At 39.5% G+C, this 23,318-nt stretch overlaps 2 protein-coding genes across 2 annotated transcripts; both read left to right on the forward strand.

Annotated features, from left to right (window-relative positions):
* Positions 1 to 139: 139 nt before the first annotated feature.
* Positions 140 to 5,502, forward strand: LOC148059168 (cadherin-10-like). Its single transcript, XM_087781141.1, has 12 exons — positions 140 to 182; positions 250 to 412; positions 1,281 to 1,575; positions 1,647 to 1,757; positions 1,832 to 2,008; positions 2,074 to 2,261; positions 2,340 to 2,584; positions 3,053 to 3,186; positions 3,257 to 3,378; positions 3,441 to 3,558; positions 4,512 to 4,739; positions 4,798 to 5,502. The coding sequence occupies exons 2-12, from the start codon at positions 251 to 253 to the stop codon at positions 4,902 to 4,904; spliced, it is 1,887 nt and encodes a 628-aa protein (XP_087637267.1). The 5' UTR covers positions 140 to 182; position 250; the 3' UTR covers positions 4,905 to 5,502.
* A 596-nt stretch (positions 5,503 to 6,098) lies between these two features.
* Positions 6,099 to 18,813, forward strand: smc5 (structural maintenance of chromosomes 5). The gene is made up of 24 exons (XM_087782113.1): positions 6,099 to 6,240; positions 8,046 to 8,187; positions 8,536 to 8,588; positions 8,675 to 8,837; positions 9,627 to 9,761; positions 9,840 to 9,980; positions 10,131 to 10,292; positions 11,486 to 11,557; positions 11,631 to 11,886; positions 11,958 to 12,112; positions 13,150 to 13,263; positions 13,331 to 13,425; positions 13,498 to 13,630; positions 13,693 to 13,866; positions 14,960 to 15,129; positions 15,209 to 15,332; positions 16,515 to 16,637; positions 16,747 to 16,872; positions 16,929 to 17,024; positions 17,103 to 17,207; positions 17,279 to 17,398; positions 18,187 to 18,366; positions 18,435 to 18,530; positions 18,588 to 18,813. The coding sequence occupies exons 1-24, from the start codon at positions 6,119 to 6,121 to the stop codon at positions 18,717 to 18,719; spliced, it is 3,189 nt and encodes a 1,062-aa protein (XP_087638239.1). The 5' UTR covers positions 6,099 to 6,118; the 3' UTR covers positions 18,720 to 18,813.
* The last annotated feature ends 4,505 nt before the right edge of the window (positions 18,814 to 23,318 follow it).

Here is a 23,318-nt window from a genome sequence, read left to right on the forward strand (position 1 = left end):
AGTTTTTTTTATTTTGAACACCGCGATCTTATAAACGTCACAAAGCACGCGGTAGGTCTTTGTGACGTCACTTGCATTAGCCTTTGATCTTCCTTTAATCATGACGTAGTTGAGGATCATCTCTGGAGCTTCTCTCGCGTCCAGATCAGTTCAGAATCACATGATGTTCGTCTCTCTTCAAGGTAAGTATTGAACCTTCTGAGGAACAACTGAAGGAAACAGATCTAATCATTTAAAATGTTTTCTCAGCATGAAGAACTTGTTCCTGCTGGTCCTGCTGCTGGGTCTGGTTTTCTCCTCGGACTCGAGGCCCCCGAGCGGACACATGGTCCAGAACGATGGATCCGGATCCAGAGGGATCAGAACGTTTTTACTGCGGGAGGAAGAACCAAGTGGCACATTTGTCACTTCGGTAAGAAGATCTTTCATGTAGTTTTTGTTTTATTAGTTTAGATTTTTTTTTTTTCTTACACCATGACATTACCATTATTTATACAAAATAATAATATTAATATAACAATTAATATTATCATTTAATGAACAAGGAAATGAGAAGAAAAAAAAACTTTTAGAATTAAACCCCCCCCCAAAATAAATGTTTTTTAAATTTTTATCTATTTATTTTTAAATATTTCAGAAGCACCATTTTGTGTTTGTTTTTTGTGTTAATAATTTCTATGGTTTTCTTGCTAATTGTTTTTAGGTAGATCTTTATTGATTATTGATTATTGTTTTTTTTCCAACTAGACACAGCAATACAGCAATTATTCATGAAAATAAAATAATAACAAGAACAAAGAGAAATTAAGAGAAAGAACAAGATGATACAATCTAAGTCTAAAGATAAAGAACATAGATCAAAGAAAAATAAAGACAAAGGATACTTACTGTTTGTTTTTTAAGTGCAAGGAAAAAAATAAAAATAAAAGAGATAATACAAAATAAAATAAAAACGATCTTAAAAATATACAAATTATTTACAAAATTAGAAATTTAACACTATTAACAAAATACAATAGAATAAAATAAAATAAAAATAAAAACAAAAAAATAAAAAATAAAATAAAACACACAAGAGGAAAAACACACTACGGATTAGCATCAGGATATTTAAAGTAGAGAGTTAAATATCCTGACACCAGTTGGGATGAAGGACCTTCTATAACGCTCCGCTTAATGATGTGTTTTTTCGTGTTAACTATTTTGTGTTTTGGTGCAAACTTTTTGTGTTTTCACGCTAAATATTGTGTTTTTTCGTGCTAACTATTTTGTGTTCTCAGCTCAAGTTGGACCAGGACCCCGGTGACCACAGCATGAAGTATGTTCTTTCTGGCGAGGGAGCCCACGACCTGTTCGTGTTGGACGAGCTCACGGGCATCTTGTCCACCGTACGCCGTCTGGACCGCGAGCAAAAGTCTTTCTACTCCCTCGCGGTCACAGTCCTGGACAGACGGACGGGTCTCGTGGTGGAGCCCGAGACCCGGTTCACCGTCAAACTGGTCGACGTGAACGATCACGCTCCGACATTCAGCCAGAAGACGTATGTGGCGAGCGTCCCTGAGAATTCAAAATGGGGTGAGTCGTGAAGTCCATCATCAACCACGAGGTTCTGAAGATCCACCTCCTCTAACACTCGTGTCCGTCAGGTACGCCGGTGGTCCAGGTCGTGGCTACAGATGCAGACGAGGGCGCTAACGCTCAGATCATCTACAGCATCAGAGAAGAAGAGCCTAATTTCTCCGTGGATCCAAAGACAGGTTGGTTTGGATCCAGGAACGGTTCTGATCGCTGAAGAGAAGGTTTGAAGTCCACGATGTTCCTGCTTGTTCAGGTTTGATCCGGACTGCCGCCATCATTCCTGCCTACCTGGACCGAGAGACCAGAGCCAAGTACCAGTTGGTTCTGTTGGCCTCAGACGCGATCGGACGGAGGGCAGGACTGACCGGAACCGCCGTGGTCCACATCAGTCTGAGCGACGTCAACGACAACCCGCCTCGCTTCTCTCAGAGTGAGTCCACGAGCGTCAGACATTTTGAAACAGAGATTAAAAGTTGTCGGTTCGATTCCCCTCAGATATTCACCACTTCAGGGTCCAGGAGTCCGTCCGGCCCGGCGGCTCGGTGGGCAGAATCAGAGCCAGCGACCCGGACGAGGGAGAGAATGCGGAGATGAAGTTCTCCATCGTGGGAGGAAACGACGGAGACGTGTTTGGGATCCACGTGGACAAGAACACCCAGGAGGGCGTCATCGTGGTCAACAAGGTGAGGAGAACCTGATATGTTCTGTGACCCGGATGTGACCTCAACACCCCCTAATATTTACCTCACTTGTCTCCGCAGCCTCTGAATCACGAGACCATGATGGTGTACGAGATCCAGGTCCAGGTCCAGAACACCGTGGATCCCCCTCCTTACGTCCTGGAGAGCTTCGGAGACGTGGCCCTCGTGCAGATCAGTGTGGACGAGGAAGACCAGCCCCCCCTTTTTGACAAGACCCAGTATCTCATGGACGTGATGGAGGACGCCTGGGTGGGCACGACGGTCGGAACCGTGAACTCCCGTGCGAGGCCAGAGAGGCCCGTCAAGTGAGACATTCTTATTACTTTATAAAGGTCTCCCCCGTCTGAAATCTCAGCGAACGAGAGGTTACGAGAGCGGAGCCCATTATGACATAATAATTACTTAGCTACTTAATTAATTCCAGGATTTATGACAAGCGGTGACAAACCTTAATGTTTGACCAATCACACCAAAGTGGGCGTGGTTATAGTCAACAGAGATATAGGAAAAACACAGAAAATATAGTGAAAAATCATGTTTTTAACAAATTAGGTTGTAGTCGATGTAGTTTCATCTTGCATGCATTTAATAATCCCAATGTAATAAACACCTTATTGGTTGTAAAAATGTATTTTAATGCAATATAAATACAAAAGAAAAAAGAAATGAACAAACTTTTATTATCGTTGGTCTGCGGGGTGGTTTTGGCGCCCTCTGCTGCTGAGAGTTTAGAAGACACGTCTTTTCTGAGGTTCCTCTCTGGATTCTATCAGATATTCCATCGATCCGATCACGGACGTGGGCCGGATGTTGGACGTCGACGACACCGGGACCGTCACGGTGGCGACAAGCTTGGACAGAGAGGCGTCGGCCTGGCACAACATCTCCGTGGTCGCCACTGCAGCCGGTCAGTCAGAGAGTCCCAAGAACACTTTCATTGTTGAACCTCACATCACCGTGACTTTCTACCTGTTCAGGTGAACCTGGTCTCAGCAGCAGCGTCGCCGTCAACATCCGTGTGCTGGACGTCAACGACAACACACCCGTCTTGGTGGCCGACCCGGCCTTCGTCTGTGACGGGTACCAGGCTGCCGGTCAGGTATGAGTGTTTATTGAACTTCTACGTCTACTGGACCTGACTCCTGCTCGTGTCTCCCAAAGCTGGTCCAGACGGTCTCGGCCGTGGACATCGACGACCCGCCGGAGGGTCAGAAGTTCTCCTTCAGCATGAGGCCTGAAGACGCCGCGACCAGCCCGTTCACTGTGCAGGACAACGGAGGTGGGAAACACTCAATGACTTAGAATTATCTACAGAATTTAAGTCTAAAATGATGTCATAAAGAATATCAAACTGGGTCTGGGTGACCCCCATGAGGTCAGATTTAGGTGTGGCCTCTAGTAGCGTTGGTACTGACATTGAGGTCAGATTTAGGTGTGGCCTCTAGTAGAGTTGGTACTGACATTGAGGTCAGATTTAGGTGTGGCCTCTAGTAGCGTTGGTACTGACATTGAGGTCAGATTTAGGTGTGGCCTCTAGTTGCGTTGGTACTAACATTTATTTTTATAATAAATATATCGTGTGTTGCTGACAGAAGCATATTTCTTTCACTTATAAGAAAAAAACCTCTATTTTCCGTTATAATACGTTTTTTTGTGCCAATATTTTTTCAATTTTTGTGCAAATTATCTTTCTGTTTTTCGTGCACATTTTTCCAGTTTTGATAATGATTTTTTAGGGCTTTTTATTCAAATTATTTTATTTTTTTCCAAATTTCTTTTCTGTTTTTCTTTTTGGGGAAGATTATGTGGCAGTTTTTTTGTGGTACTTCGTTTAAATTTTTGTCCAAATTATTTTTCTGTTTTTCGTGCAAATTATTGTCCGTTTTTTCGTGGCCATCTTTCCAATTTTACTTGAATTTTTAGTTTTTCTATTTTTCAGTTTTCTGTTCATCTGTTTGACGATAACGTTATTTTCTAGTCTTTAAAGCTAAAAGTTAGTCTTTTTGTGCTTATTATTATTTTATATTTTTGTGCAAATCTTTCTCATTTTTTTTGTGCTTATTATCTTTTGTTCATTTTTATTTGATGGAGTGCACGAATTCTCCTCCCATGATGCAACACTAATAGACACAGGGACACATTCATTCCTTATAAAGTTCTCTCTCTCTCTTCTAATTGATTATCTCTTCTTTTTTATCCTAATTATTAGTCTCTTTCTCATGCCAAACCCAGACAACACGGCACAGATCCTGACCCGACAGGCCCTGTTCAAGCGCCTCGAGCGAGACACCTACTTGACCCCCGTCCTGGTCGTCGACGGCGGGACCCCGATGCAGTGGAGCGTCGCCATGGTGACGGTGAAGGTTTGCAGCTGCGACGGCGCCGGCCTCTGCCAGGAGCAGAATCCACTCGTGCTCGAAGATTGGATCACTGTCGCCGGGTTCAGCGTCATCGTGCTGCGTGAGTCGCGCTCGGTCGCTTCCCTTCGATGGACGATCTGACGTTTGTGTCTCCGCAGTGTTCCTGCTTCTGATCATCGTCTTCTGCTTGTGGAGGAAGAAGAAAACCACTCGTCGTGAAGATGATCTTAATAACATTTCCATTCCTTCATCATTCAATTGTTGACAATTTAATCTTTTTTTTTAAATGTTTACTGATCAGAATATTTATTATTTAATCAACCATTTATTTGTTTCAGTTTTCATTTACATTTTTATTCATTATTCACTTTTAATAGATATAAATATAATATGTCTGCTCAGTTTTTCTGTCAAATGTTGATTTTCATTCTTTCACCATCGATGTTGTTGATGATTGAAGCTGTTTTTAGAAATGTTTACTGTTATTTTTATCAATAATTTACTAGTTTATTTTAATTGTTTATCCATCTTACACTTTTTGAATGTTCCAAGTTCAGTTGAAGGTAAATTTAATCTTTGTTTTTCTGTCATCAAATGTCTCACCATCGATGTTGTTGATGATTGAAGCTGTTTTTAAAGGTTTCATGTTCATTATATTTATTTTAATTAATTGTTTTTCCATCTTACACTTTTTTAATGATCCAAGTTCAGTTGAAGGTAAATGTAATCTTTGTTTTTCTGTCATCAAAGGTTGTTTTCTTGGTGAAGATTTTTTAAATGCAAAGATTGTACAAAAGGAAACTGTTTATATTGAGACACTTGTCAAGTTCTTGAAATTCTAATAAAATAATCTCTAAAGCGTGGCAGCCATTTTGTTCATTTTATTTATTTCATTTAGATCCACTGAACACCCGGAAGTATATTAGTCGTCATGACTAGGTTTGGTCAAATTCTCCCGTCTGAAAATGGGTCCAAATTTTAGCCTGTGTCTTATTATTGTAATATGTTTTAAAGAAAAAAAGTAACGTTCGACTTAAAATACATATTAATTTCGGTGTTCAATAAGAATAATTTACACGAAGAAAAGGCACAAGAAAGACGTTTTATTCCAGAGAATATATATAATTTAGTGAATGCTTAGAAAGACCAAAGATGCAGTTTGAGTTTTAAAACGAAAATAAAAAGTATTTAGAAGCGCTTTGTGACCCTGGTCTAGAAAGGCGCTATATAAATAGAGATTATTATTATTATTATTATTATTATTATTATATATAGCGTAGCCAAGTGCGTAGTTGTTGTTTGTCCGCTAGGTGGCAGTAAGGACACTAAAGACGCCGTAAAAAAAACAACCGAGGAAAAAAACGGACCAATGGCTTTACACAAATGTTCACACGTGACCCGTGTCAACCAATCAGCGTTCACCAGCTACTCCACTTTAAGCGTTAGCCGCCGCCGTTCGCGGGTCAACAACAGATCAACATGTCGAAGGCGAAGAGAAAGAAGTGCGAGCCTCTGCTCAACAAGTCTCACGCGCTCAGCGAGGATGAGCTCGAGCGGTTCGTACCTGGATCTATTCTCCAGATCACGATGACGAACTTTCTGTGAGTATATTTTAGTGAAGAGTTTATCTTTTACGGATCGTCCTGGAAGGAAGTTCACTTGTCTTAGTTGACATATTATCTCATAAATATATGTAGATAAGTATATTAACCTTTAAACAAGTTTAATCAAAACACTGTCACTGACTTGTTTACTTTGTTAAATGAATACTTACTAACTAACTATACTTTAATTCAGTGACGTTGGATTCCCTTACTTGTCTTCCGTAAACATCTACGGAGACAGCTTTACTGAAAGTGTCCAGTGACGTCATGATGTTCTGGTTCTCTTGGATCTGTCCTCAGCCTTCGACACAGTTGATCACCAGATCCTGCTGAGAAGACTGAGGATGAAGTGGGACTGTCTGGGTCTGTGTTACAGGGGTTCTCATCTTACCTTTCTGGGCGCAGTTTCAGTGTATCTGCCAATCAAATGAGGCCTGAATCAGTGGATCTGTTGTGTGGAGTCCCTCAAGGTTCTGTTTTGGGTCCTTTATTGTTTTTGCTGTACTTTATTCCCCTCGGTAAAATCATTCAGAGATTTCCTGATGTTTCTTATCACATGTTTGCTGATGACATAAAGCTCTACTGCTCTTTTGATCCAACTGAGCCCCAGAGGCTGAATTTAGTCAATTGTTTGCTAGAAATTAAACAATAAGTATAAACACTTTGTAGCTAAATGTGGACAAAACTGAAACTCTGGTGATTGCTCCTGATGATAAGGTCCCAGGGTTGAGTCAGTACTTGGGTGACTTAGGTCAGTCTGTCAAACTGAGCCTGAGAAACCTGGGTGTTGTATTTGATAAAGACATGTCTCTTGTTCGACACTGAAGAAAACTGACCAGAAACTGTTTCCTTCAACTGAGAAAAATCTCTAAATTTAGGAAAATGTTGTGACAACACGATCTGGAGCTTGTTATCCATGCGTATGTGACTTATCATTGAGACTATTGTAACAGTTTATTTTAGTGTCTAAACAAGAAGCAGCTGTCTCGCCTGCAGTTAACACAAAACTCTGAAGCGAGGATACTGACCTGCTCAAGTAGAAGAACTCGCATTTCTCCGATCTTTAAAACTCTTCACTGGCTTCCAGTTTCTTTCAGGATCAACTTTAAAATTCTGGTTCTTACTTTCAGATCTATTCATGGTCAGACCTTCCATCAGTGATCTGATCCAGACTTACACCCCAGCTCGGGCTCTGAGGTCTGTGGATCAGAATCTACTGATGGTTCCTGAACACGGTTCAGGACCAGAGGAGAGAAATTCTTTCCAGACTGTTGCTCCTAAGCTTTGGAACAATCTTCTTCTCTCTCAGTGTTTGATGATCTACTGACTCCTTTAAGAAACATCTTAAGACATTTTTATTTATTCAGGCTTTTCCTTGATTTTCTGGAACTCCTGTTGTGTTATCAGTGTTGTCTTGATCTTTAAAGTATATACTTTATTGAATATTGTTTTGATTGTTTAAGCGCTTTGTGACCCTGGTCTGGAAAAGCGCTCTATAAATATTAATGACTTACTTACTTACTTACATACTTACATGGGCACGAAAAATTCAATATTGAGTAAATAACAAAATTTATAAAGACCTTATTGTCAAACGTGTAAATACAATGAGGAAATATTAAGATATAATAAAATGTGATTTTAATAAATCTAAGATTGAAAGATATGTTGCCGTAAAGTGTGTTAGTAAACTGGCACTTCTGGTTTATGTTATTATTGACGTTCTTTTGTATAACTACCACTTCTATAACCAAATTGTTTGTTTGTTATTGTCATTACATGCTAATGTCCATTGTTTTTAGGACGTACAAACACGCGGTGTTGCACCCGGGACCGAATCTGAACATGATTATTGGAGCCAATGGAACCGGGAAGTCCAGCGTGGTGTGTGCCATCTGCCTGGGTCTTGCTGGGAAGACCTCCGTCCTGGGAAGAGGGGACAAGGTACGGACTAGGTCGACGCACATCAGTGTCCTTTAGGCCACGATGTGTGGAACTATATGTGTGAGAAACTATAAACCTGAAACGTGTAATGTTTTTTAGTATCTAAAGTCCAAGCAGAAAGAGGACATGCTGTCCCCCCTTAAAATCAGTTTATAACTGGCGTCATGAGTAGGATTATTGATGAATGTTAATATTTGATTTGAGGGTTTTACACAAATGGGTTTTAATTTGTATTATTTAGTGTAAATGTATTTAAAAAATGGAAAAGCACAGATGCTAACATGTGAGAAAAAGTATATTTTTAAGAAAAGACTGTTAAAAAGATCCTGTTCAAACATGTCTGTGCAGGTGGGGCTCTATGTGAAACGGGGGTTCAGCAAAGGATCCATTGAGATTGAACTGTAAGTGAGCGATAAGAATCCTCTGATGGATCAATAAACACTGTAGCACCACGTTAGATCGCCACCTGACATGGTTGTGGTCTCAGGTACAAACCCGGGGCGCGGCTGGTGATCACCCGGGAGATCCACGTGGACAACAATCAGTCCGTGTGGATGATAAACTGGAAACACTGCAGCCAGAAAGCGGTGGAAGAAGAAGTCAAAGCTCTTCAGATCCAAGTCAGCAACCTCTGCCAGTTCCTGCCTCAGGTCGGTTTCCATGTTCAGCGCTTTGATGAAACTTTTACGTCTAAGATGTGTCTCGGAACTTTGATCTGTTTTTCAAAGACCTGTGTGTTTGTCAATGTTTGGTAGCTCAACACGAGAGTGGAGGGTTTAGACTGATGTTAAAATGAAGACCCTTAAACTGATTAATGAAAGTAAGGAACGTCGATACAGATTGTGGGGGATTTTCAAATCTTTTTTTTCTCTTTTGGTTTATATTAAGTGTGTATGAAATAAAATGATTACAATAATTTAAAATGAACATGCAAATATTCAAAGCGTTCGTTCATTTTCGTGTTGCATTTAAATGAGATGATACCGACAGATATTTTGGTCGTGTAAAGAGTCCAGTACTATTGCAATACTACAAATATATCCTACTGCATCGCCGTATAAATTGTAGTGTTGTCCGTGTGTGGTGATGCTTATCGTATCGCCAGATTCTTCTCAATACACACCTTTACTAGTTTAGGTAACAAACATTCTCTCCTAGACGTTCAGCAGGTTTTAGCGACTTTAATAGTCGTTTGAAATTAAATTACTGTATGAAAAAACATGGAATCGCCTCTAGCTTGTGATATTAAACACGTTTCTTTGGCTCCCTCTAGTGTCAGAACAGTGTAATGTCTTTGCTTCTCTGTGGCGCAGTTTATCACATGCAATTGTTTACAAAACAAGACGTAAAGCAGTTTGTTGGTCACGTGACCAGAACTAAGGGAGGCATTTCTTGCTGACCTTCATGATGATCTCGCTTCTCTGTTGTTTCTAACGCAGGAAAAAGTCGGCGAGTTTGCCAAAATGTCTAAAATCGAGCTGCTGGAGGCGACGGAGAAGTCCGTGGGCGCCCCGGAGATGTTCCAGTACCACTGCGAGCTGAAGAACTTCCGCACCAGAGAGAAGGACCTGGAGGTTTTTTTTCTTTCGTTCTTCGACACTCGGACGTCTCGGATGTTTTATTGACGCTCTCTGTTTTTTTCCGTCTCGCAGAAACTGGTGGAGGAAAAAAAAGGTTTCCTGGAGATGCTGAAGAAGAGAAACGAGAGGAACAAACATGACGTCAATCGTTACTACGAGAAGAAGAGCCACCTGGACCTGATCGAGCTGCTGGAGAAGAAGAAACCGTGGGTGGTACGTGTTGACGTTACAGCAGAGGTTCTTTAAGTATGACCGCGAACCGACAGTTTAGTATTTATTTCAACGACCCCACTACATAACGTGACCCCCGGTCCGTCCAAGTCATGGGTCGTTCTCTTGCTCACGGGAGGTTTCCTCTGGCAGGAGTACGAAACCAGCCGCAAGGAGTTCGAGGCTGTTCAGACGGAGCTGAGGGAAGCGAAGAAGCTCCTGGCGACCTTCAAGCAGAATCAGGCTCCCATGCTGAAGGAGATCCAGAGCATCGAGGGCAAGCTCAAGTCCACCGAGGCCCTCTTGAAGGAGAAGGTTAGGATCACAGTCACACGCCAGCTGGTGTCGGAACATTAGCAGACGTGAACACTCGCTACTCCTTTGTCAATATTTTACACTTAGACGCAAGTAAAGGACCGAGGTTAGGTAGAACTTTATTGATCCCTCATGAATCTTAATCTTAATTTAATGCGTGAAAAGAGATTAAACTAATGGTCGTCAAATGACTTCTGTTTACGTATATTTAGGGTGTGTATTGACAAGTATCTGGTGATATGAGACCCATCATTAAACGGGGACAACAATACGATGTGATACTGTAGTAACAATGATATATGTGTAGTATTGTCGAGTACTTAAATCTGGTGTTGCAGAATTTACACATGACTCTTGACGAAGTCGTAACTGCTTTCATTTGTTTTGAAACCAAAATATGTCCAAACATCAGCTTTAAAAGCTGCTGGTGTCGACTGTATCCTCTCGTCCTCAGTCATCGCCATTTTATTGTTCCTTTAGCTGCGGAGGAAGTGGAGACTGCTGCCATCTAGCGGCTGGAAGTTTAATTGCAACACAAAAATGAACGATCGCTTTGAATATTTGAATGTTTATTGTAAATGCAAAATTTAATTCAATTTAATTATGATCGATAAAATAACTTTGTTTAATGAATGCACTAAAATAACTCAAAAATATATTTTAAAAAAACACCAACACCACTAATATGTATATAATAAAGTATATTTATCTATATATGTATAACATTTGTTGGTATGTTTTTATTTATTCAATATATTACTTTCATAATTTATTTATATATATATCTATATATCTCAGGTGACGTGGCAAACAAAATGTCCTAACAGGCAAGAACCTTAAGCAGAACCAGACTCTGTGAGGGATGGAGAGAGTGATTAAAAAGCTGGGCTTTTCAATGATGTTCCTACGATTGAAATCCTTTGGAGAAAAGACGTTTTGCATAAATAATACTCCACCACACCGTGACCTTTGAACTTTAACACGTTTTTCCCCTTTTAAAACCTATTTCAGAAAATATTTAATTCTTTTGTCTTCTGTTCTCACGTTTTACTATAGATTTAGTAGCGTTTCTGTATAGTTATTATGTTTGTGTTGTGATACATGATAATCGCAGTATTGTCGACAAGCAAGTTTTCTTTACTCGGTGCAGATCGAACCTTCAAACTGTGTTGAAAGCAGAAATGTGTTCTCAGACGTCGGCGATCAAGGAGGCGTCGCTGGGTTGCAAACAGAAGCAGGATCAGCTGGACCGGAAGAACCGGCAGGTGAGGAACAGAAACGCACGACGAAGATGATGATGATGATGATGATGATGATGATGGATGGTTGTCGGGTCAGATCGAGGACGTGAAGCAGACGCTGAAGCTGAAGCAGACGGAGAAGGAGGACCACCAGAGGAGGATCAACAACACGCGTCTGGCCATCCGGGACCTGGAGGACGAGCTGGGGAAGGTGAGCGACCAGCCCGACGTGACGCCGCAGATCAACGCCATCAACGCCGAGCTGCGGCAGATCCAGGAAGAGAAGGCGAGGGTCGAGGGCGACAAATCCGATCTCCGGCGGGAGCGCGGCAACGTCTCCGCCGAGTGCACGTGTGAGGGTCTTCACGAAGTACGCCACGCTCCAGCGGCTCCAGCGCTAATGACGCGATGTTTGTCCGCGCAGCGATGGAGAGGAAGCTCGCCGACATGAACAACCTGATGAGCGCTCGCGAGGAGAAGCTGCGGCATTCTCACCGAGACACTCACGCCGCGCTCAAGTGGTTCCGGCAGAACCAGAGCGCCTTCAGCGGGAACGTCCACGAGCCCATGATGCTCACCGTGAGTCTCGGGTCTTCCTCCACTTGGGTTTCAAACCCGATAATTAGAAGTCTTAACCGTCGTGTTGTCTCTGGGTCAAGGTGACCCGATGGCCCGCAAAACAAATGTGTTTGCGGTATCCCTTGTGTTGTCTCTGGGTCACGGTGAACAACTTCAGCCAGGGAGGTGGTTCAAATTTGCCACAAACACGTTTGTTTTCGGGCTTTCGGGTCATCTTGACCCAGAGATAACAATAGAGTTGATTAGAGTTTAGTGGCTTCAACCTAATTTTTAATCTCTACCATTTATAGATGCAAGTATGTTTAATTTTTAAGAATTTAATTACTTTTTTTAATCATTCAATTCAATATTGTCTATATTTAAAGGTGGATTTTTTTTTTAAATAATCATTTTACTCTAATTTGTATATTTAAAGTGAGAGTTATATATATTTTTTATACTGTATATAATAATTAAATGTAAAAAAAAAAATCAAATCGTTTTTCAATTAATACTTTTTTTAATTATTAGTTTTTTTGTTTGTTTTTCTATACATACTTTATATTCTATTTACAATAATTGAAAAATAATTTTTCTAAATTTCTTATTTATTTATTCGTAGCCTTTAAAATTCAAATTAAAAATGTAAAACAACAGACACTGGCTTTGCTGACGATCTAGCGACGTGGTCACATGATCGTCTGTGCGTCGCGTGATTGGCTGAAATTTCGAAGAAGTCGCTCGTCAATCATTCTGAAGATTTTTAATTGGAAGATACGACTCTGTGTTGAAAATCATTCATTTTGAAACTATTCAAATAATTGTGTTCGATCGTTAAAAAAAAAAAACCTTTTAATACAGAAACGATTTAATTAATTAGTTTAACTCGATGCTTAAATAAACAAAAACAACTAAACAATCCAAGAAGTTCATGAATCTCTCCAATGTTTAAATTTGTTACGACATTATTAACAATATTACCATCGTATTAACGAGATAACGATGATTGACCTTCATTCTCTTCATCGTCATCATCATCATCTTCATCTTCTGTCCAGATCAACGTGAAGGACCGAAGCTTCGCCAAATACGTGGAGAGCCACATCCCCTTCAACGACCTGCGCTCGTTCGTCTTCCAGCGGAGAGAAGACATGAGGAGGTTCATGGACGAGGTGTCTTCCCTTCTCCTCTCGCGCCCACATGTTCTTGTCGATCCACCGCTGACGCGTCTCCTCACAGGTCCGCGACACCATGAACCTGAAGGTGAACTCCATCGCCGCCCCGGATAACTCCTGCTCCGACATGGCGCCGTCGCGCAACATCGAGTCCCTGCAGTGAGTCCCACGGTGATGATGTCATCGGACCCGTCGACGTTTCTTGTTGAACTAAAGTTGAAAAAATTGCAGACACTTTGGCTTCTACTCGTACCTGCGCGAGATGTTCGACGCTCCCGACGAGGTGATGAGTTACTTGTGTCAGCAGCACAAGGTGCACAACGTGCCGGTGGGCAGCGAGAAGACCAAGGCTCTGATCAAGACGGTGAGTGTCGTCGTCGTGTGGTGGTCGTCGAGTCCGGTTCTGAGCGGCTGTGCGTCCGGCAGGTGATCGAGGAGCCGTACATGAACGTGATCTACACCAAAGACGAGCGCTACACGGTCCGCAGGTCGCACTACTCGGGGAAGGTCAGCACCAGCAACTCCACGCTGCAGGCGTCGCAGTTCCTGATCATCAGCGTGGACGCGGAGCAGCGGCGGGTTCTGGAGGAGCAGCTGAAGGTGAAGGTTCTTCTCTCTCCTCCCCTTTCTCCCCCCTTTACTCCTCCTTCTCCTTCTTCTTCTCCCCCTTCTCATTCTTCTTCATCTTCTTCTTCAATCTTTCATCTTTCTTCTCCTTCTTCTTCAATCTTTCATCTTTCTTCAATCTTTCATCTTTCTTCTTCTTCTTCTTCTTCTTCAATCTTTCATCTTTCTTTCATCTTTCTTCAATCTTTCATCTTTCTTCAATCTTTCATCTTCTTCTTCTTCAATCTGTCATCTTTCTTCAATCTTTCATCTTTCTTCAATCTTTCATCTTCTTCTTCTTCAATCTGTCATCTTCTTCTTCTTCAATCTGTCATCTTCTTCTTCTTCAATCTTTCATCTTTCTTCTTCTTCTTCAATCTTTCATCTTTCTTCTTCAATCTTTCATCTTTCATCTTCTTCTTCAATCTTTCATCTTCTTCTTCTATCTTTCATCTTTCATCTTTTTATTCTTCTTCTATCTTTCATCTTCTTCTTTCATCTTTCATCTTCTTCTTCAATCTTTCATCTTTCATCTTCTTCTTCTATCTTTCATCTTCTTCTTCTTCAATCTTTCATCTTTCATCTTTTTCTTCTTCTTCTATCTTTCATCTTTTTCTTCTTCTTCTATCTTTCATCTTTTTCTTCTTCTTCTATCTTTCATCTTTTTCTTCTTCTTCTATCTTTCATCTTTTTCTTCTTCTATCTTTCATCTTTCATCTTCTTCTTTCATCTTCATCTTTCATCTTCTTCTTTCATCTTCTTCTTTCATCTTCAATCTTTCATCTTCTTCTTCTTCAATCTTTCATCTTTCATCTTTTTCTTCTTCTTCTATCTTTCATCTTTTTCTTCTTCTTCTATCTTTCATCTTTTTTCTTCTTCTTCTATCTTTCATCTTTTTTCTTCTTCTTCTATCTTTCATCTTTTTCTTCTTCTTCTATCTTTCATCTTTTTCTTCTTCTATCTTTCATCTTTCATCTTCTTCTTTCATCTTCTTCTTTCTTCTTCTTCTTTCATCTTCTTCTTTCATCTTCAATCTTTCATCTTCTTCTTCAATCTTCATCATCTTCTTCATCGCTCGTCCCTCCAGGTGTCCAGGTCCAAGCTGCAGGACATCGACGAGAAGGCACGAGGTCTTCACAGCGCCAGTGCTGCACTGGAGCTGCGGGAGAACAAGCTGCTGGCGGAGAAGAAGCAACTGTCGGAGCTGAAGGGCAAAGTGAGGCAGCTGGAGCAGAAGATCCGCACCAAGCAGGACAGGTGCGTGACTCGAGGCGTGAGAAGGTTTGATGATGATGATGATGATGATGATGATGACGATGATGATGGGCGTCTGTAGTCTCCGGCAGATGGAGGGCAGCAGCGTCGACCTGAAGAAGGTGGAAGAAGAAGCGAAGGAGAACGTTTGCAGGATCAACTCTGACAAAGTGGCCACAGTCGCCGCCTTCATCCAGCAGATGAAGGTGAGAATGAAGCAAGAATATCTTCATAACTTTATTTATACAAACAATCATTTAATTTTCGGTGAGGGTTGTATACATACAAAATATTTAATAATGTGATGTAGTTGTATTTATATGGCTTTTATAAATAAAAAAATATTATTTTTTAAAATGTGTGCTTAGGCCTTCATTTATACAAAATATATATATATTCTTAATGTATTTAATGACACTTTTATTTGTATAATTTATTTTTAAATCGATTTGGGGCTATATTTTTAATGTATTTCTTTTATTTATACAAGTGATATACTTATCTTTGTATTAAACATGATTTATATTTATACAAATGATATATATTGTAATGGGATACCTGTATACATACAAATTATTTCAATTCAATTTTATTAGGCTTTTATTTATAAAAAGATATTGATTTTTATATGCGTTGTTTGGTTACGTTTTAATTAATACAAATTATATAATGTATATTTTTCTTGGTGAGGCTTTTATTTATAAACTTTTTATTTTATTTTATGTATTTGGTGATACTGGAAATGACTCTATTATTATTTTATTTACTACTTTATAATTGTAGTTTTTATTTGATTATTTAATTTATAAAAATATATTCATTTTTATATGCATTTGGTTATGCTTTAATTTATTAAAATGATATATTTTCTAATGTGTAAGGCGTTTATTTATGAAAATATGAAAGATTTAATATTATAATATTTAATAAAGGGTTTTATTTATCCAAATTAAAATTGTCTTTGAATGTATTTGGTGAACCTTTTATTTATATAAGTACTTTAAAAATCTATTTAATGCATTTCATACTTTTATTCATACAAATGACATATTTTTGTATGTAATGTATATATATTTTTCTCTTAATGTACTTGCTGAGTTTTTTTTGTATATAATCAATTATGTATTTGGTGATAATTGTATACATACAAATTATTTTATAATTGTATTTATTTTTCGTTTATTTGATTAGGCTTTTATGTATAAAAAAGATTTACATTTGTATATGTGGTTGGTTAAGCTTTTATTTATACTGAACATTAATTAAAAATATAAATCTTAAACACTGTGTCCAAAACAACGTGACATCCTTTCATCATAATAACCTAATAAGTTTTTTTTAATTTCCTTTCACGATGCTTCATGTTTAACGTGGAATTTCTCGTGCAGCTGAGAGCCGAGCGCAGCGTGGACAAGGTCTACCTGGTCCTGGAGCTGCTGGCGCTGACGTCGGAGAAGGACAAGCTGCAGCACGACTGCAGAGAAGGTTCCTCGGAGCTCAAGAAGACGGAGGTACTTGAACTCCAACAACAACCTTGTCCGACACGAAGCTCTGCTCGAGTTTTCCTCACATTTTATCGAACTTTAATCAACTTGAAAATGTCGTGTCCTGGTCGTGCAGCAAACGTGTCACGAGCTGGAGAACCAGAAGCTGCGTCTGAGGGAGCAGAGCAAGAGTCTTCTGGCACGAGCCCGGTCGCTGTGTCACATCTCCAGCCAGGAGGCTTTAGCAGAAGAACTCCGCAACGTGAGTGTCTGCTGTTAACACTCGCGCACGTGTTGATGGTTGTGTGTGTGATCCAGGCTTTCACCAGACTGCCCGACACCCTGGAGGACATCGAGGCGCAGTTGAACAAGGAGCGAGCTCAGGCCGAGTGCTTCGCCGGACTCAACGAAAATGTAAGATTCCTCTCACGGACCAGAACCTGTGGATTTCACTTGATGCGTTGAGACGTGAGAAACATCTTCTGTCGTCAGGTCATCGAGGAGTTCAACAGACGGGAGCAAGAAATCAAACTTCTGGAGAAGGAGGTCGAAGAAAAAGTCACGTCTTTGTCGACGTACAAGCAAAGCATGTCTCAGGTGAACATGTGACTCTTTCTATTCGTGCACTCGACGTGAGCTAATGTGTGTGTGTGTGTGTGTGTGCGCAGGTGAAGGAGCGATGGCTGATGCCTCTCAAAGAGCTGATCAAGAAGATCAACGAGAAGTTCAGTTTCTTCTTCAACTCCATGCAATGTGTGGGAGAAGTAGATCTTCACGCCGAGAACGAGGTTTGTGTCGACGTTCATGTTATGATTCGCTTGGTTTCCTTTATTATTACATTTTCTTATTCGTTTGGTGAACAATGTTTCATTTTCTTTAAAGCATTTGATAAAAGTAATGTAATAAATGTAAAGGAAAATTAAATGATATCTAAAAATCCTTACAAATAAATGTAAAAGAAATTGAATTGAATTTTGTGATTATTTTAATTCTTTAATTAGGCATTTTATAAATATGTATTTTAGGATTTTATTTAAACAATATAATAATTTAATATTATATTTTTCTTTTAATGTATCTGGTGAAGCTTTTATTTATATAAACGTTATATTTATTCATACATGTGGTCGGTTGAGCTTTAATTTATTCAAATTCAGTTTAGTTGGTGAAGCTTTTATTTATATGATTTATTTTTAAATCACCAATTAAAATGTATATTCTTTTGATTTTTGTGAGGATTTTTACATAATATCTATAATATATTTTCCTTTAAAATGCATTTGAGGATATTTATAGAAACTATTTTATATATATATATATATATATATTCTTTAATTAAGCTTTTTATAAAAGTTATTTTCTTTTATATTTATTTGACAAAATGAAACTACTTCTTTTTTTTATAACAAAGAAACAAAACTACCCTCATTGCTCGCTCTGGTTAACTCTCTTCTTGTGTATAAAATGTTTTTTAAATGAATAAATAACCTTGAATGTTTCACTGAATGTGTTCTGAGCCTCGACTCGACCTTCACAATATTTGTACTTTCTACAGTTAATAAAAACGTTTTTGCAGGAAGAGTACGACAAGTTTGGAATCCGGATCCGAGTCAAGTTCCACAACAGCAGCCAACTGCACGAGCTCACGGCTCAGCACCAGAGTGGAGGCGAGCGCAGCGTCGCCACCATGCTGTACCTCATGGCATTACAGGAGCTGAACCGCTGTCCCTTCAGAGTGGTGGACGAGATCAACCAGGTGAGTTCCTCGGACGCGGGTCACATGGTCCACACGTGTGCGTGAGCGACGCTCTTGTTGGTCTCCAGGGGATGGATCCCGTCAACGAGAGGAGAGTGTTCGACATCGTGGTGCAGACGGCCTGCCAGGAGTCCACGTCGCAGTACTTCTTCATCACACCCAAGGTGAGTCCGTCCTCGCCGGCGCCCGAGACTCCAGCGTCCAACTGTCCGTCTCCGCAGCTGCTGCAGAACCTGCAGTACGCCGACCAGATGACCGTCCACTGCGTCCAGAACAGCACCAACATGCCTGCGCCGGGAGAGTGGGACGAGAAAACATTCCTCGAGCGATGTCGTCGGAGATCTTGTGTTTAAGTCCCGGTTCTGTGTCCCAAAAAAATGTCACGTGTTTGCAGGGTTCAACGCTCAACTTTTACCGTTTGAAAAAAATATATGCAGTAAAAATGGAAACAAACGTGTCCAAGTCTTTAATTATTTAAGAGGATGAATGAACATAGTTTTAAATTTGAAAAAAAAACAACCTTTGAACCGATGACTGATCATAGGTTCGAATCTCAGGGTTTAAAAAGAGTCACTTAGCTGAGCCTTCTTGCGATGGGTTGAAAAATGGGGTCTCAATATCTTACGGGAGTGAAGGAGTGACGTCATCGAGGAATTAAAATGAATTACAAAAATGTCTGGTTTGCTCCCCGAGTGAAGGGTGGGATTCGAACCCTGAGCTTGTGAGGCTCAGAGAACAATAATAAAGTAACGTAATCATTTATTTAAAGTTAGTAAAAGGATAATGAATGGAAATATTAAAAGAAGGAAGTATTATTTCTATTCCTGTTTTTTCAATTACTTAACTTTATTTATGCAAGTTAATTATAGTAGTATCTATAAGTAGTAATAGTATGTAAGTAAGTTACTTAGCAAAGTTATAACTTTAGGCAAGTTACTTGGTTTGTTCCCTTTAAACCTCATATTACTTGAGTCTAATTTTATGATTACGTTGCTTACGTAAAGTAAGTTACTTAAGGTAAGATCTAGAGACTCTTTGAACCTCAGGTCGATCCTCCTGCTTTAAAAGAACCAGTGACTGTAGCAACATGACCGAGTGGGAATTGAACCCACAACCACTTTGTTATTAACCCAGTGCTCAACTGACTGAGATACTATCAGATGTTAGTTCAACTGATCAAGAGACCCTTTGAATCTAAGTCACGTTTAGACACGAAGTCTTGAGATCTTAGATCTACAAGAGTGAAGGTCAAAGGCGTCCAAAAGAACTCAAACAGAGTGGAGTTGTAGTCTAGTGGCAGCACTCTGTGTGGACATCCAGAGGCACATGTTGTCACAATCGTCCATATCATGTTACTTTACTAATTAGTTCTTATTAATTTCTTCTAAATTCTTTCATAAAAACGTTGTAATATGAACGTATTGAAAGCGCTGATGGTCACCAAATTCATGTCACTTATGCAGTACCTCCATATCAAGTTACTACACTCACTAACTAGACTTTTTTTTGGTTGGTAAAACTCACAACAACTGACCTGTTTTATCAGCAACACAATACAATAAAAATGTAAGGTTTATTTCTGAAGAAACAAATATTGTAAAACTTGTAATTGTTGCAGAGCATTATGGGAATTCTCATCATTTAAAATTAATTATTGTGAAATTAGGTTCTATGTTCTGAGTAGCCCTATAGTTGCTTTATAATAAAATAAAATAAAACAAACAACTATGTAGTACTTCACGAATAACAATCAGAAACAGGACATAATAACATTTTCAAGTACAATTCAGTAATATATATTTTGTGAAGAACATAATATGTTATAAGTAAGTATAAATATCTGTGTTTCACCCATTTTTAATTGGAAAAAAAGTAAAATGAAAAAATATGTTATGTAACACAGCACCGCTAATATTATTTGACCCTTGAATTAAAACTTTTTAAATAAACTTTATTAATGTATACATGTCTCCTGACCGGATCAGAAATTTTGTTTTATTGTATTAATTTTCTACTCGTCTCAATATAATTGATTATTTTTAAACATATATATATATGTTTTAATAATTATTCATTTTTAATGACACTTGTGTAATTCATGTTATTTTATTTATCTAATCTAATTTGATTCCATTTATATTCATCAAAGACAAGGACAAGGACACGAGTGTTCAAGGTAAAGAACGAGAGAAGATACTTTCATTCACTAAATCAGACACTCTTGTGTTATTGTGTTGTCATGGTAACAAGAAAAACATGTCAACTTGAATTAAATACACAACTGAAAATCAGCATAAACACATTTGAGTGACGTTAAAGACACATTTATAACACCAGGGTGGATTGAAACGTAGTCCACCTACAGGGAGGGCCGACCCTGTCCCTACTCAGTTCGTTTTTCCCAAATAAATCTGCTTATATTGTCATCCATCCATTAATAAGATTTGAAAAAAATACGGAGCGAATCCGGATAAAAATCCCAAATAAAGCGCAGAGAAGCAAAATATGAGGTTCTTGTGACTCGACTGCCATCTAGTGGACAAACACTGCACCTGGAAATGGAGTCGTGAGTTCAACAAAATATGTTTTGGGGTTTTTTTGGTGGTTCAGCCTCAAAAATCCTCGAATCAATATTTCTGACTAAAAGTAGAGATTCTCCGACATGTGGAAACTTCTTGTCAATTTTTTTAATCGTGTACTTCTATTTAAAAAAAAGCACTGCGTTCTCCTCAAACACTAGGGTGTCTTGCAGCACCTGTCCAGCAGGCGGCGCTCTATGGTACCGACACAGACCAACAACTGCAGGTGGGTTTATTTTAATGCTCCAGAAATATGTATTAATGAGAATAAATTCAACACTTTAATTCTTAAACACAATATTTTTAGTTTATGTTTTGTAATGTTTTCTATTGTTGTTGCTGGATTGTGAGAAATGAACTGGTGTGTGTTTCACAACATGACGTGGAGTTAAGTCCGGGGCAGCCACTGACCACTGCAGCCCAGCAGGAGCATCAGCCTCGTCACACGTTCGACTTCCATCCACAGCTGCTTGTTCGTCGTCTGGTTGTCAAGGAAACATTTTCTCAAGACTTTTTGTTCCAAAAAAATGTATGTGGTGAATTAGCTCACTGGCAAAATCTCTGCAAGTTCCTTACTTCTCTACCAACAGATTTACAAGAGTGAAGGTCAAAGGCGTCCAAACGCAACTAAACAGAGTCTAGTTGATCTAGCGTAGTCGCTAAATTCTTGACATGAGCAGCCAGAGGTCATGGGTTCAAGACCGCTGCTACTTTAGTCTAGAGTTTTTTACCAAGAGAGAAGGTCAAATAGAACAAAACCGAAAATGTTAAGTTGGAAGGTGATCTAGTGAAGTGGTCAGACTCTCTTCATTGACATCCGTAGGTCTTTGGTTCAATGTCTCTCTTTAGTCTTATATTTTGACTGAGAGTGAATGTCAAATAGAACAAAACCAAAAAATGAATTGTGAAGGTGATCTAGTGTAGTGGTTGGACTCTCTGCATGAACAACCAGAGGTCATGGGTTCAAGGCCCAGCTGCTACCTTAGTTTTGAGATTTTGACTGAGAGTGAAGGTTAAATAAAACAAAACCAAAAAATGAAGCGTGAAGGTGATCTAGTCTTGTGTTTGGACTCTCTCCGTGAACAACCAGAGGTCATGGGTTCAAGACCCAGCTGCTGCTGTAGTTTTGAGATTTTGACTGAGAGTGAAGGTCAAATAAAACAAAACCAAAAAATGAAGAGTGAAGGAGATCTAATCTTGTGGTCAGACTCTCTGCATGAACAACCAGAGGTCATGGGTTCAAGACCCAGCTGCTACCTTCATTTTGAGATTTTGACTGAGAGTGAAGGTTAAATAAAACAAAACCAAAAAAATGAAGCATGAAGGTGATCTAGTCTAGTGTTTGGACTCTCTCCATGAACAACCAGGTCATGGGTTCAAGACCCAGCTGCTGCCTTAGTTTTGAGATTTTGACTGAGAGTGAAGGTCAAATAGAACAAAAACAAAGCATGAAGGTGATGTAGTCTAGTGGGTGGACTCTCTCCATGAACAACCATAGGTCATGGGTTCAAGACCCAGCTGCTGCTGTAGTTTTTAGATTTTGACTGAGAGTGAAGGTCAAATAGAACAAAACCAAAAAACAAAGAGTGGAGATAATCTAGTCTATGGGTGGACTCTCTCCATGAACAACCAGAGGTCATGGGTTCAAGACCCAGCTGCTAACTTAGTTTTGAGATTTTGACTGAGAGTGAAGGTCAAATAGAACAAAACCAAAAAACAAAGCATGAAGGTGATCTAGTCTAGTGGGTGGACTCTCTCCATGAACAACCAGAGGTCATGGGTTCAAGACCCAGCTGCTGCCTTAGTTTTTAGATTTTGACTGAGAGTGAAGGTCAAATAGAACAAAACCAAAAAACAAAGCATGAAGGTGATCTAGTCTAGTGGTTTGACTCTCTGTATGAACAAACAGAGGTCATGGTTTCAAGACCCAGCTGCAGCCTTAGTTTTGAGATTTTGACTGCGAGTGAAAGTCAAATAGAACAAAACCAAAACATTAGCTGTGAAGGTGATCTAGTCCAGTGGTAGCACTCTCTGCATAGACCACCAAAGGTCTTGGGTTCAATGCCTGGCTCTATTTTTAATCTTGACAGTTTGACTGAGAGTTAATGTCAAATAAAACAAAACCAAAAAATGAAGAGTGAAGGTGATCTAATCTAGTGGTCGGACTAGCTGCTGCCTTGCTTTTGAGATTTTGACTGAGAGTGAAGGTCAAATAGAACAAAACCAAAAAAAGGAAGCATGAAGGTGATCTAGTCTAGTGGTAGGACTCTCTCCATGAACAACCAGAGGTCATGGGTTCAAGGCCCAGCTGCTGCCTTAGTTTTTAGATTTTGACTGAGAGTGAATGTCAAATAGAACAAAACCAAAACATTA

The sequence above is a fragment of the Callionymus lyra genome, chromosome 19 (genome assembly GCF_982586985.1).
Source record: "Callionymus lyra chromosome 19, fCalLyr1.hap1.1, whole genome shotgun sequence".
NCBI lineage: Eukaryota > Metazoa > Chordata > Actinopteri > Syngnathiformes > Callionymidae > Callionymus > Callionymus lyra.